This window comes from Emiliania huxleyi (genome assembly GCF_000372725.1).
Source record: "Emiliania huxleyi CCMP1516 unplaced genomic scaffold EMIHUscaffold_78, whole genome shotgun sequence".
Lineage (NCBI taxonomy): Eukaryota > Haptophyta > Isochrysidales > Noelaerhabdaceae > Emiliania > Emiliania huxleyi.
The window spans coordinates 518,892-533,512 of NW_005196163.1; the positions used below are offsets into that span (position 1 = coordinate 518,892).

The window sequence follows — 14,621 nt, forward strand, 5'->3', positions numbered from 1 at the left end:
GGCCCGCCAACCCATTGCTTTGAGCACAGCGGGCCACAGTGCACAGAGCGTCCGATGGCGATGTACACTTTGGGGGGCACAAACCTGTGTGTACTTTTAGCCTATCTCTCTCTCCTGTGTACGTACTTTTAGCTTAATAAAAGGGCAAAGGGAGAAGAGGGGTGTGTGTTCTCAAACCTGGTACGTAAGTGGACCTCCCGCACCTGTCCCCTGACAGTCCTGACAGAGTCCTGACCGAGTCATGGCAGAGTCCTAACAGAGTCCTGACAGAGTCCTGGCAGATGAAAATCAGGCCCGACTGCAAATTTCTTCAAAATTTTCGCAGGCGCTCCGCGCCTGCAGATTTTGAAATAAATTCGACAAAATTGGTAGATGGTACCTGGGTCCTGGCCCAAGGGGCCCTGGAGATAAAGCCGTATGTGAGCGGTTGCCTGGTTGCCCCAACCGCACACCGTCACCGATCACCGTCTACAACGCACAAGAGATCAACGCAAGCGAGTGGCTCCAAGTCTTGCGCAAGTGCGGGCAAAAAGAATTTTACGCCGGCGCGCTTCCTCGCACGACACTGGGCGGGGCGAACATAATTCGGCTCTACGACTGTGCCTCCGATCACTCAGGAGTACTCCCTCCAGTTGATGGTCGGCTGCAGCGGCGAGCCCAAATCCCGGCTCGCCTGCAGCAGAAACTCGGAGAAGGCCGCCGGGTTGACGAAGACCTGCCGCCAAGGACGAGCCGGTGGGCGCCAAGCTATGGTCGGAGGGGGTGCAGCGGGCTAGTGGCGCCTGCTGGTTCTCCTCGCACGGCAGCGACGCGACCGCCTGCTCGCGCACCAAACGAGGCACGATCAGCTTGACCCGAGATCACCCGCGGGACCTCCGAGTTCAAATTGTTCAATTCTTCGAGTCGTGACCGCCTGCACGCCCACGAGGAACTGGCGGATCCCCCTGCCCTTCGGGTCCTGCACAAACGCGAGCGCGCCGCCGCCCGAGTCGCCAGCGCACCTACAAAAACAGAAACGAATGGAGCGAAAGGTGTGCCCCGCGCGCCGCGAGAGCCGCCGGCGCACCTAATGAGAAGGAACTGTGCTCCAGAAAAGAAATGCGCGAGCCGCACTCCCGAGAGCCGCCGGCGCACGTCCCCGTGTTGCGGTCGACGGGTTTCGTCAGGAAGCCCGCCGCCCACGGCCGAATCTCCGTCTGGACGCTGACGCCGAGCCGTCTTAGCTGCCCGGCAGAGTACGCGGCGGGGTCGGTAGTACCTTTGGTGGACTAAGGGGGGGGGGGGGGGGGAGCCGTGTTGCGTGACTGTCACTGTGCGAATTCGGGGCCCGGCGTTGTGTGAAGAGGCGCCGTCCTCAGCCTGGGGCAGCAGAAGCCACTGGCGTCTTGTGTGGACTATGCATGGGAGGGATGCGGAGGGGTGCGACGAGGCGCCGTTCACAGCTTTGGGCAGGGACAAGTTGCGGCGCACGCCTGCTGGCCGTAGCCGTAGGTTGCCAGGGATGGGAAGCCTAGCCCGTCCGGGTAGAAGGGAGAGCCCTTCCTCCTCGCCTCCTCCTGCTCCTCCTTGGAGGGGAGCAGGCCTACGCACAGCTCCACGCCTCACAGCCGCTGCGCGGTCCACAGCCGCTTCGTGGAGGGGAGCGGGCCGAGAGGAAGCTCTACCACCCTCCACTCTTTCGGAGCTGGGCTGGACAGCTTGAGGAGGATGAGATCCTGCCCGCACGAGTCGAGGAAGGTCAGGGCGGGATACGGCGTGCGCAGTGCACAGAGCATCGCGTGGCTGCGATGCGCACGAGTACAGTGAGTGCAGCTGAATGCAGCCAAGCACCTCGCTGAAAGACCTCTCGAGTGTTGGATCGGATCCCGCATCTAGGAGAAGGTCATTCCCCGCCGTCTCGATGCCGTAGTCGGATGTGCTTTTCACGGCGACCACGTCGCGGCTCGCTCCGGCGCCAAACATGTCCGAGCCAAAGACGACCCGCTCGAGCGTGCCGTTGAGCATCCGCGGTGTATCGAGGCAGTGCCGCGCCGAGAGGACGAGCGTCGGCGCGACCAACGTCCCGGAGCACGTCGCCGGCTTGTCCTTGCGGCACACCGAGCATCCAGAGAGGTCGATCCACAGGCCAACCGAGCCAGTCGCGGCCGCCTCCGCGTCGCTCACACTGTCTCCGTTCACGATGGCCCGCGCCGGTCCTCCAGAGAGGGCGGCAGCGTTGGCGAGGCCGGCGGTGGCGGCGCGTCGGAGCAAGGCGCGACGGCTGCAGTCCGCGGGCGAGCGTTGCAGGGCGAGGGCCAGGACGAGAACCGGTAGCATCACGTGAGAACCGAGCCGGTGACAAGTTAGCGGACATTTCTGGGGAGGAAAAAAGAAAAAGTTTGCTCGGGAAAAAGAAAATGAAAAAGAAAGAATGTAAGAGAGAGAGAGAGAGAGAGAGAGAGAGAGAGAGAGAGAGAGATGTAAGACGCCGACGCCAACTGCCATGTCGGTACCGCTCTGCACCGCTCGCTGCTGGAGCGCGGTTGATCGCGGCGCCGACGCCGCGGCGGCGCCATCTCGCGCGGCGAGAGACGGCGCTGCATCGGCGCCAAAACAAACGGGAGGTCGCGGCGCGGCCGCGGCAGCAAAAACATCGACGTTCGCTTCTGCTTCTCGTCTCGTCTTGTCGCAGTAGGTAGGTAGGTAGAAAGGTGAAGAACAGCCAGGCTCGGACTGGACACCAACGCGGTATGGGTGGACGCTAGACAGATGATGACGACACGCACGAGCGACACACAGACACAAACAAGCTCACAAGACACACAGCCAGCTGGCTGCCACACACCCTGAGTTGGCGTACACATAACTCAAGGCCACATCCTCCCTGTCGCCCCCCCCAGCACTCCAAGGTGCCAGTCGCACACGCGCGAAAGAAGAGATTTCTTGTTGGTCTTTAAAATCTCTCACGCGCGCGATCCGTGTCGCTCCGCGAGGACACGAAGGCCGGGGTTCGAACCGGCAGGATAAGAGCGCCGATTGGAACGCCGGCCGATCGTGCCATGGAGTGATGCAGGTCTTGTACGCTCTGGAAAACCAGCTGGCCGGCTATCCCGGCCATCGCATGCTTTTGCGTAACCGAATGCCGCATTTCTACTAGAGGCATCAGCCTCGCAAAAAAGAGTGTGTGTCTCGCGCCTTGCGGGGGGGGAGCGGAAAGGAGGAACCTCTTCCCAAGAGCACCACTCTTGGAGCGCCGCCACTACCACCCAGAGCGCTGCAAGCAGCGCCGGGCAATGACGGCTTACCGCCCACCCAGCCCCCCCTCGGCACACCCCGGCAGCCAATGTGTGACGGCTCGAACCCGCTAAGCCATCCCGCAAGCGGGATAGCCCGCCACTCGAACCCGCAAGCGGGCGTACGAACCGCGAGCGGCTCGCACTCGTGACACGCAGGCGTCCGCCAGACGGCGCCGGGGCTAGGCGACCGAAGAGGAAAAAAACTGCAAAAAACTGCGACTTTATGACGTGGGCGGCGAGCACGCGTGGCGGCATCGGGCACGAGGCGGCGACGTGGTTCAACACCAACTTCGACATCAAGGCCGCTAAGGCGTCCTCCGACAGCGAACGATGGCGGGTCAGTAGCGAGCGCAAGCGCTTCCTGCAAGTGCACTCGACCATCGTCGCGAGGCGCAACGCCGCCATCTTCGACTACAACGCGTGGCCGAGGATGGGCGGCGAGATGCCGCGGGCGCCGCGAGAGCAGTATGAGTAGGGACGGGCGAGGGAGGAGGGGCGCTGACCACGGGCGACTACGAGTCGAAGGTTCGAGGACGACTACTCGCCGCCTGGGTCGTCTGGGGCGCGCGGCTCCGTCGAGGACCGGGCGCGCCCCTTACCCGGCGCGGCGTAGGTCCCACTCTGACGTATAGAGGGGAGGCACGGACAACGGCCCAATCCATCAATTCCACTCATCTTCCGGTGCTTGGCCCCGTGCAACAGCGGTCCGGCAGGCTGCCCCCAAGGCCCCCCGGGCCGCTGCGGGTTTGGGAGTTATGCTTAGGCACAGCTTCGGCGATGGCAGCCCCTCTCTGGGGTGTTGCATAGGCGGGGAGTCTCCCCCGCTGGTCTCCTCCTTCCCATTTTTTCTTTTCTTTTGAGAGCAGGACGCCGGGTTTGTCTTGTATGTGCATGTCGGGCCGGGGTGTGAGGGAGGGGCAGAAGGGGCGGGGGCGTGCGGGGCAGAGGCCCAACGTCGGGCGGCTTGTCGGGGTCCGGAGCATCCGAGGGGGGAACGAGGAGGGGAGAATGGGCGGTCGGCGTCGGGGTAGAAGCCGCAGGGCGTACGGGGTAGCCGTCACTTTCCTGCCTCACAAGGGCGGGGCTGTCCCGGAAAGTGAGAAACGCCGGGCAGCGTGGCGCATTACTGAACCCTCCCATACGTATTTGAGGCTCCTCCTTTGCTGTCCCATCTCCCCGTCTCTTTCCCGCCTGGGCGGGGCGGTGGGCGGGCGCGCGGTGCGGCGTGGCGTGTGCGTGTGCGCGACTGCGACGAAGGACCGCTCGCAGAGGACCATTGGGTTTGTACTATTAACAACGAAGTAGGTAGGTAGGTAGAAAGGTGAAGAACAGCCAGGCTCGGACTGGACACCAACGCGGTATGGGTGGACGCTAGACAGATGATGACGACACGCACGAGCGACACACAGACACAAACAGGCTCACAAGACACACAGCCAGCTGGCTGCCACACACCCTGAGTCGGCGTATACATAACTCAGGGCCACATCCTCCCTGTCGCCCCCCCCAGCACTCCACGGTGCCAAGGGCACAAACAAGGGCACAACTCAAACAACAGACAACAGGAAGTGACATGTGAGGCTAGAGCAGCTGGCTCCACCTCTAGCAATCTCGCCGGCCTGCGAGGCACGGACGAGACCGTATGTGGGGTCTAGGGAGGTGTCTATGGACGCTCTCCTCATGGGCTAGCCGCCTACGGCTAGCCCTTCTCGCACTCACAGGCGATGACAATCCATTGTATGAGCGTATGCAAGCTGAGGCGCGTGTGCTAAATCTAGGCCGCACGTCGTGGCACTATGACGGAGGTAGACGTGCGGCCGCAGCGCGCCCACCACAGTTTCGGTGGGGCGCGCGTGTTAGCAAGAGAGTTGCGGGAACGAAGGCGCTCTCAAAAAAGAGGAAAAACACCGCTCCGCAACGAAGACCGCTGTCGTCGCACGCTGCTGACGCCCAGGATGACAGAATTGGCCTTCGCCAGACTGAGGACTATTGTGCGCCTTGGCGAGGCGGTCCCGGTGGTATTTTTTTAGAGCTGGTTCGGCATGCACGAGCGCGTGGGTGTGTGTGAGCACCGCGGGTCTTTTTTGCGATCCCGGGTCTTGTGCTTGTGCGTGATGCTGTGTGGCATGTGGTCGTCTGCAGTCAGTATAGACATGATAGGGGTGGACTATAGGTCCAGTAGGTCAATTGATCTCGCTTAGTCGCATCGTGGGGAGCTCATCCCGGGCCGTGGCAGGCCGCCGCGATCGGCTCTTTTATTTATACCAAAAGGAGGGCTACACGACGCCCTCTACGCTGGGGTGCCGGCGCCCTACTGGGCGCCCCCCGCTCCCTTCCCCTCAGAGCCCCCCATCCCACTAGCATTCCCCCGCGGTCCCTCGCGGTCGCGCGACGCCGCACCAATGGCGCGCTGTGCCTCGTCCGCGAGCGCCACCCAGAGCTGCACCGACAGTCGCTGCAGCGCAAACGGCATCCATTCGCGCGCCGACCACGACGTCTGGTCGTACTGCCACCACGTGAGCTTCCGGCCCGCCACCTCAGCCACCCGCATCAGCAGCTCCTCCACCCCCGCGCTCATTGCGCCGAACTCCTCGAAGAGCAACGCCTCCACATGGCACTTCCCCTCTGCGTCCGTGTACTGGCCCTTGACAGCCTCAACCGTCCCGGTCCCCGTCCGCGGATCCCACCGTCCCACCCTCCCACCCCTGTCCCCGCCCTCCACGCCCAGAACCGTCTCGCGGGCGCGTGGCAGCGTGTTGCCGCAAGCGACGAACGCCCCCATGCGCCCCGCCCCCGAGGGGTCCGACGGCACACCGGCAAAGATCTTCGTGTCGCCGATGCATGGCAGGTCCCCAATCACGCCCTGGTAAATGTACAAGTCCGTCCTCGTAGTGCTGTGCTCGCAGTGAAACTCGTGCTCCACAGCGCCGCGCCCCAGCTTGCCCCGCAGCAGCTCGACGAGGTCCAGGAGGACCTCCTTGTGCCGCGTCTGGTGGCCCGCCGCGCCGTCGTTCTGCGCCACGTCGCCGAGGGCGTCAAAGGGCAGACCGTGCTGGCTGTAGATGCCGTCCGCCATAACGTCCGTCATCATCGACAGGTGCAATCCGAAGCGGCGCTGCAGCGCGAAGCGCAGCACGTACGAGGGCAGACGGAAGTGCGCGCGGGTCGGGATCGCGTTCAAGAACGCGCCCGCGCCGAACTGGCTGACCGAGACAAACCGCACCTGCTCCCTCCTCCCTGCGCGGCCCGCCGCCGCATGCATGTCCCTCCAGGCCGAATGGTGAATCGTCGCGGAGTATCGGCGCTGAGCGTGTTGTAGAAGATTGCTGCGCGAGCTCCATTCGGTAAGCGGAAGATATGTATGCGCCGGGGGCAGCCCTCTCGGGTTGTAGATGCGGTAGGCCCGGCCAGTCTTGTCGTAGAAATAGTACGTCTTCTTGTCCTCTCGGTACTTGGCGTCGAGGGCGGCGTGCGCCGCCACCAGCCGCGCCTGGCGGCGCGCGACGTCGAGGTGGACCGGCAGCAAAACCACGCCCGCGCGTCGGATCGCGTCCACCACCTCGTCGCCGCGCAGCCCGCGGCCCACCGCCGCCTTGGCCGCCTCCGCCGCCCTCGACTCGGCGCCCTCCGCGCCCCCACCGGCGGCGAGGCCGGCGCCGCCCCCCGCCGCGCCAGCCCCGCCGCAGCCGACGCGGCCTCCGCCGCCACGCCCGCGGCCTCGGCGGCCTCGGCGGCCTCGACTACCTCGGCCGCCCTAGCCGCCTCGGCCGCCTCGACCGCTGCGACCGCCTCATCCCTCTCGAGGTCCTCCACCGCGGCCAACGCAGCCGCCACCTCGCCCGCCTCGGTACCCGCCACCGCACCCGTCGCGTCCGCCGCAGTGCCCGGCTCCGCCTGCGGCGCGCTCCCAGCCAGCCCGGCGCGGGGCGGCGCCGCGAGCGCATCCGAGCCGCCAGACCGCGAGCGGACGAGCGCCTCTTCCAGGTCGGGGTCCGCTGGGCCGCCGCTCTCGCCGAGGAAGGCGTGGAAAGCGGCGTCGGAGCAGTTCGCCACGTAGTAGAGCACGTGCCCGTGGCAGAGCAGCAGCCGCGCCCGCTTAGCGCACCAGCACGAGAGCCGCTTGCCTCGCAGCTCCCGCCGCCACTGCCGAGCGAGCGAGGGGTCGCGCCGCAAATCCTCGGCGAAGCGCCGCACGCACTCGAAGCGAGCCTGCCTCGAGGCCCCCGTAGGGAGGCGAACGTGGTTGCCGTAACGGTGCGTCTCGCACGCGGACTCCCCGACACGGGGGCACTCCGCCAGCCGCCGGAAGGGCTTGGGACACGCGCAGGGCGGCGCTCGCGCCCAGTGGCCCCGCCCGACATGAGTGGCCCCGCCGGCCATCTCGTCGGTGTGCCCCACACGGTCGACGTCGAGCGCCTGCTGCACGCAGTCGATCTCCGGGGCGCAGGCGCCGCCGATCGCCCGCACCAGGTCGCCCTCCACCGCACCGCCGGCCGAGACGTCGCTCCACGAGTGAGGCGCCTGCGCGCGCGCCGCAGCCGCGCGCCTACCTCCCCGCCCGCTCGACCAGCCGCCCGCACTGCCCTCGCCCCACCCGTCACCGCGCCCGAGCTTCGGGGCCGGCCGCACTTGCACGCCGTTGCTGGAGCGCGTCGTGACGTGCGTCGTGTCGTGGGCAGCGCCCGCGGGCTTGCGCGAGCCAGCGCCCGAGCGGGGCGGCGTGCCGCCCCCTGGTGCCGGCGGCGTGGGAGGCGGCGTGGGAGGCGGCGGCTCGCCGACATGTTCGGGCGGAGAGGGAGAGGGAGGCAGCGACGGCGGCGGCGGAGCCCCGCCGCCCGCCGATGTCGAGGGACGCGGCGACGGTGGTGGCCCCTCACCGCCCTCCCCACCGACACGGGCCTGCGTGTGCGGTGGCGAAGGCTGCCCGCCCAGCCGCGCCGGCCCGTCATCGCCCCGCCGGCCCTCCTTCCGACTCTCTCCGGCCGGCTGGAAAAGAGCCCTCTTCGCGCCGGTGTCAGCGCCGCCCTGCGCCCCGCCGGCGATGCGCTCCGCCTTCGAAGGCGGGCTGCCTGTCGGCGGCCCTCGCTTCGTGCTCGCGCCGGCCAGCTTGCGAGCCTCATCGTCTCTCGGGCAGGATGCCCTGTGCTGCCTATCTGCAGCGCAGGCCGCAGCACGCAGTATTTGGGCCAGCCGGCGCAGCGCCGCTCGGCGGGCGGCCGGGCAGCACAGTGGCCCGGCGCCCTGCGCCGCGACGACTGGCTGCGGGTTCGAAACCGCACCGCCGCCGCCGCCGCCGCCGCCGCCGCCGCCGCCGCCGCCGCCGCCGCCGCCGCCGCCGCCGCCGCCGCCGCCGCCGCCGCCGCCGCTCTTTTGGCCTGCGCCAACACCGGCATCCAGCAGCTGCGTACCGGAGCACGGGGCGGCGGGCAGCTCATCGGCACATAAGGCACCCGCCGCGGGCTGTGTGCACTCCAGCAGCTCATCGACTCCGCACGGTCCCACGCCGCCAGCCACGCCGCCAGCCACGCCGCGGCTCTCGGCTGTCGCAGCATCGGCGTCCTCCCCGTCCTCGCCTCCGCCACCGGCTTCGGCGGAGGTACCCTCCGGCGCCGGGCTGTCGGGTGACAGCAGCAGCGACGCCATAGAAATCAGCGACGGCGTCTCCGATCAGTGCTCTTTTTATATCAGTGCTCTTTTATCAGTGCTCTTTTTGCGGGGGGAAGCTGATGCCTCTAAATGTATGTCATCCACGGGGCCGCTCCACGGGGCCGCGCCGACGCTCGCGCCGCCTCGCCGTCTCCTCCTCCGCCGCGCCCTCGCCAGACACGCCGCCGCCCGCCCGCCTCCTCGACCTCCCCACGGAGCTCCTCGTGCGCGTTTTCTCTCGCTTCGACAGCCCCCTCGACATCGCTCGCGTCGCGGCCGTCTCGCTGCTCTTCCACGCCTCGCTTGCGCTGGAGGGCACCCGCTTGTGGGCGCGAGAGCGCGGCTTCGAGCTGCCGGCGCAGCCGGAGGGCGAGGGCTGCGCCGTGCGGTGGCTGTGCTTGTCTGCGCTGCTGTGCGAGTTTAACCCGCCGGCGAGGGCTGCGGCAGACCGCTACCACAGCCTCTTCATCGTCGGCGAGGGGCGGCTGTCGTCATGCGGCTGTGCGCCGCGTCACGTCCCAGGCATCCTTGGTCACGGTGCCCGAGGGCGTGACGCGGCTCAACACGCCGACGCGGCTCCCGTCGACGCTTGGCGCCGAGCGTCCAGTGAGCGTGTCGGCTGGAGGATACCACTGCCTCGCCCTCACCGGCAGCGGCAGTATCTGGAGCTGGGGCCAGGGCGGCTTGGGCGCGCTGGGCCACCGCGACGGCCAGCATCAGTGCGAGCCGAAGAAGGTTGAGGCTTTTGATGAGCGCGTCATCGCTGTCTCGGCTGGATACGAGCACAGCCTCGCCCTCGCCGCTGACGGCGCCCTCTGGAGCTGGGGCGATGGAGAATACGGCAAGCTGGGCCACGGCGACGAGCAGCACCAGTGGCAGCCGAAGAAGCTCGAGGCCTTGGCTGACCAGCGTGTCGTCGCTGTCTCGGCGGCATCCAGCCACAGCCTCGCCCTCACTGCTGACGGCGCCGTCTGGAGCTGGGGCAGTGGAGGCCATGGCCGGCTGGGCCACGGCGACCAGCAGAACCAGCTGCTGCCCAAGAAGGTCGAGGCCTTCACTGGCCAGCGCGTCGTCGCTGTGTCGGCTGGAGGCTTCCACAGCCTCGCCCTCACCGCTGACGGCGCCGTCTGGAGCTGGGGCAGTGAAGCCTTTGGCCAGCTGGGCCACGGCGACCAGCAGAACCAGCTGCTGCCCAAGAAGGTCGAGGCCTTTGCTGAGCAGCGCGTCATCACCGTGTCGGCCGGGGAGCACCACAGCCTCGCCCTCACCGCCGACGGCGCCGTCTGGAGTTGGGGCTGGGGAGCCTTTGGCCGGCTGGGCCACGGCGACACGCAGAGCCAGCTGCTGCCAAAGAAGATCGAGGCCTTTGCTGGCCAGCGCGTCGTCGCTGTCTCGGCAGCGCAGTACCACAGCCTCGCCGTCACCGCCGACGGCGCCGTCTTTACTTGGGGCGAGGGCGAACACGGCTGCCTAGGCCACGGAGAGGACCTGTCGAACCAGCTGCTGCCCAAGAAGATCGAGGCGTGGGCGCCGGGGCAGTGAGAAGCCCGCGCAGTTTTGGACGAGGAAGGGATGCTCCGCGAGAGGAAGAGGACTCTGTTGCGACCCTGCTGACGGCGGACACCACACATAGGGCGGAGACCCCCGCTCCTCTTACCTTTATCTACCCATCACTACTAGGGCGTAGCCGGTAGGGGTGTGGATCGGCCGTGGATACACCAGGTCCAAGGACATGGTACCCTAGACAAAAAAAGATGTAAGGCGTGAATCCCTTTTCTCCGACTGTTGAGGCTTGAGCGTTGAGTCTTGAGAGGAAATACGAGCTAAAAAATGTCGGGTAAGCGGTAACGGCTACACCGCGTAAAGTTTTTAACGCGGCTAAAAATGTCGCAATCACTGCGGTTAAAGCTGTTCCTCAGGCTGAGAGTTGGTCGCAAGTTAACGGTAGGCTAAACTCCAACCCACGATATGGTAAGATTCTTAATGCCCGCAACGCAAGGCGGACATGGCATATCGCTCTCGGGCCCACAGACATCCCGCACACCCGCCGCCCCCGCGCGCGCGCCCCACCCCGGCCGGGAGAAAGGGGAGTGACAGTTTGGGATGGCAACAGAACGAGTATTGCACTCCATGTGCAAGAACGCAGATAAAGGACTGGGGGTGGTCCGGCCCACAAGTCCGGCTCATGCGCCCCGACCCATCTACCGCTGTACCGCACTGAACACTTGCGCCCCCTTGCTCCCAACCCATCCACCTCGCCTCGCGCCGCGCCGCGCGACCTCAGGCGATCTCGCGCTATCTCGGGCGATCTCGGGGCCGCGCTGCGCTATTTCGGGAGATAGAGGGTCGCTCGCGCGGCGGTTGGAGTAGGCAGGAAAATATATTTTATTCACCAACTTTGCTGTACGGCGCTGCCATGCGCATCGTCCCGGCGGACCGCTCCTCGGCGCACCTCTCCTTCCCGCCCAGCCCGACGAAGCACGAGTCGGTCAAGTTTCGCGCAAAGTCGGTCGAGGTGCCGCCCGGCGGCGCCTTCTCCTTCCCGCTCCACTCGCCGGGGCCGGGCTCGCTGGTGCGCGTCGCCTTCCAGGTGCACGACGGCAAGGAGCTCGAGTTCGAGCTGTGGCAGGGCGGGGCGCGGGTGCACGCTGTGCTCGGCGAGGCGCACGAGGGCGAGGTCGTCGTCCCCGCCGAGGGGCTGTGCGAGGCGCGCTGGGCGCAGCAGTTTTCGTGGGTCGGCGCGGGCATGCTGATCTGGTCGCCTGTGACGGTGTCGTACGAGGTGGTGGTGGTGCCGCCGCAGCACCTCGCGCATGCACGCGTGCGGCAGCTCCTCCAGATTGCCCGCCACGGCACCGTCGCCGAGCTTCAGGCCGCGCTCGAGAACACGCCGCCGTCGGACAGCGACGAGGCGTTTCCTAGACCTTTCCTAGACCGACCTTTCCTGCACCTTTCCTGCACCGTTCCTGGACCCTTCCTGTAGGCCGGCCTCACGGCGCTGCACGCGGCGGCGGCGGCGGGGCGGCTCGACTCGCTGGAGGCGTTGCTCGCCGCCGGTGCCCACCATCCTGCTCTGACACCACACCACACAACACAACTACATTACACCGTGTTGTGTTGTATTCTACCAGGTGCGGAGCCCGACGCGGTCGACTGCCGCGGCGTGACGCCTCTCCTCGCGGCGTGCGAGCACGTGCAGACCGAGGCGGCGCAGGCGTCGTTAGTCAGTCTGCGAGACCGCACCCGCCCCTCCGGCAGCGAGACGAGTTTCCCGCCGCGCGCTGCTCTCCCCACGCCACGCCCTCCACTCGCTCCGTCTCACGCAAAAACACAACCCCGGGCCAAATACGCGCAAGCACAGACCGTCGAGAAGGGAGAGACGGCAACGCCAGTCTCACAAGAAGGAGTCGGCTTCGATACGCCAACACCGCGCCGCCAGCACCTCCCTGACAGGCGCTCCTCCGCGCCGGCGCCTCCCTCGACGCCGTCGACGTGGCGGCCGACGGCTGCCTGCACGCGCTCGCCCGCTGCGACGCCGAGCACGCCCCGAGGGCGGCGGAGGCGCTCTCCTGCCTGCTGGCGCTCGAGAGGGGGGCGTGGCAGCGGGCGAGCGGCGCGGGGGCGGCCCCGCTCGCGCAGCGGGTCAGCCGCCGCGCGCGGGGTAGGGCGGCTCGACATCGCGATCCAAGGGCGCACGCTTCGCTGGAGCGTGGAGTAGGCCAACCGGCGCGGAGAGACGCCGCTGGTCGCCTTCGCCGCGGCGCGCATGACGGCCTGCTGCGAGCTGCTCCTCGAGGCGGACGGCAGGCCGGACGAGGAGCGCGAGGCGGACGCGTTCCACGCGCTGCGAGGCGCCGCCAGCCAGGGGCACCTGCCGACAGTGCGGAGCCTCCTCGCCCACGGCGCGCACCCCGCTCGCTCGATCGGCGGCGAGGGGACGGCCATCCACGCCGCGGCGGCGGGGGGGCACGTGGACGTGCTGCACGTGCTGCTCGACTGGGTGCGGCGCGATGACTCGGACCGCGCCTCCCGCGACGACGCGAGCCTGGAGGCGCGGGGCCGCGCCGGGCCGGCTCGCGGCAGAGGGTGAGGGCGTTGACCTGGTTGGTTCATGCGTGGAGGTGCGGCCGCGCCGGGCCGGCTCGCTGCAGGATGCTCTTCGCACAACCGACGCGGAGTGGAAGAGTGAGGCATGTAGCCGAGGGAGGTAGCCGGGAGAGACAGCCAGGCAGCCGAGGGAGATTGCCGGGAGCTAGCCGAGAGAGGTCCGCATCTCGCCACCGCCGCCGCCGAACTGCGCGGCTTGCAGGCGCGCTGCTGTGTGCCGCGGCGTCCGGCAGCGCCCTCGCGTGCGAGACGCTGCTGGCCGCCGGCGCCGACATCGAGCAGAAGAACGGCACCGGCGACACCGCGCTGCTGGTCGCGGTCATGCACGGGAACGCGCACGCCGCGCAGGCGCGTGCAACGCGCCCCGCGCCACGCCGCGGCCCCTCCACCCCTGGGACAGTGTCTCCGCACCGGGTTCGATACTCTGGAGGTCTGGTACCCCACGGCACGCATCGGCCCCTCCACCTCAGCTCCGCTACACTCGCCGTGCCGGCGCGGCGACCCCCACGCCGACGCACTCGTATGCCGTGCCCGCGCGGCGGCGCGCCGCAGCTCGGCTTTGCGTTGGCTGCGCGGGGGACACGTGTCGCGTGCGTGCAAACCAGGCGCTGCTCGCTGCGGGGGCGGCGGCGCGGCATCGGAACGCGGCGGGCCTCGACGCGCTCACGAGCGCCGCGCGGTACGGCCACCTGCCGCTGCTGCCGCTGCTGCTGCCGCAGGCGGGGGGAGGAGTGAGTGGAGCGGATGGGAGTTCACTCATCGAGGGCGTGATTGGCGAACGAGCTCGTGCTGCCTGCAGGCGGGGCGCGACGGCATCCCCGACGCGCTTCTCGCTGCAACCGCCGCGGGGCACGTCAAGGTGCCGCCCGGCGGCGGAGCGGGTGGCTCGACCACTCTCCTGAGCAGTCTGCGAGAGAGGTGCCGGACTTGCTTGTCCAGGTTGCCCTCGCGCTGGTAGAGCTCTGCCCGCTCGCCACGCCGCCGCCGCTCGAGCCGGACGGCGCCGCCAGCGCGTCGGCGCAGGTGCTGCAGGCCTTCTGGCGGCGCTGCTACGAGGAGGCGGTGGAGAGCGCGCCGTCGGCGGAGCAGCTGGCGGCGGAGAAGGAGGCGGCGGCGGCCGAGGCGGCGGCGGCCGAGGCGGCGCAGAGGGAGAGGGAGGCGACAGAGCGGAACGAGGCGGCGGCAGCGGCGGCAGCGGCTGTGGCGGGGGCGGCGGCGGCGGCGGCGGCGGGGGGGGTGGCGGCGGCAGCCATGGGCAGCTCGCGGCGCGACAGCATCGGCACCAGCGGGCGGCTGTCCGCCGACTCACAGGCGTTCTGCTGCGTCGAGGACGTCAACAGCATCCAGGAGCGGCTCTCTCTCTCTCTCTCTCTCTCTCTCTCTCTCTCTCTCTCTCTCCCTCTCCCTCTCTCTCTCTCTCCCTCTCTCTCTCTCCCTCCCTCCCTCCCTCCCTCTCTCCCTCTCTCTCTCTCTCTCTCTCTCTCTCTCTCTCTCTCTCTCTCTCTCTCTCTCTCTCTCTCTCTCTCTCTCTCTCTCTCTCTCTCTCTCTCTCTCTCTCTCTCTGTCTGACAGGAGCCCAAGGCGAGATGCGCC

At 67.9% G+C, this 14,621-nt stretch overlaps 2 protein-coding genes across 2 annotated transcripts; both read right to left on the reverse strand.

The window, feature by feature from the left end:
- Window positions 1-613: 613 nt before the first annotated feature.
- On the reverse strand, window positions 614-2,633 carry EMIHUDRAFT_218328 (hypothetical protein; the record flags this gene model as incomplete). Its single annotated transcript, XM_005760136.1, has 7 exons — window positions 614-715; window positions 911-1,001; window positions 1,135-1,258; window positions 1,457-1,582; window positions 1,675-1,715; window positions 1,844-2,195; window positions 2,540-2,633. 7 exons carry the CDS (start codon window positions 2,631-2,633, stop codon window positions 614-616), a joined length of 930 nt encoding a protein of 309 aa, XP_005760193.1.
- Window positions 2,634-5,586: 2,953 nt separating this feature from the next.
- On the reverse strand, window positions 5,587-8,918 carry EMIHUDRAFT_106478 (hypothetical protein; the record flags this gene model as incomplete). The annotated part of the gene is made up of 3 exons (XM_005760137.1): window positions 5,587-6,876; window positions 6,915-8,005; window positions 8,555-8,918. 3 exons carry the CDS (start codon window positions 8,916-8,918, stop codon window positions 5,587-5,589), a joined length of 2,745 nt encoding a protein of 914 aa, XP_005760194.1.
- Window positions 8,919-14,621: the final 5,703 nt, after the last annotated feature.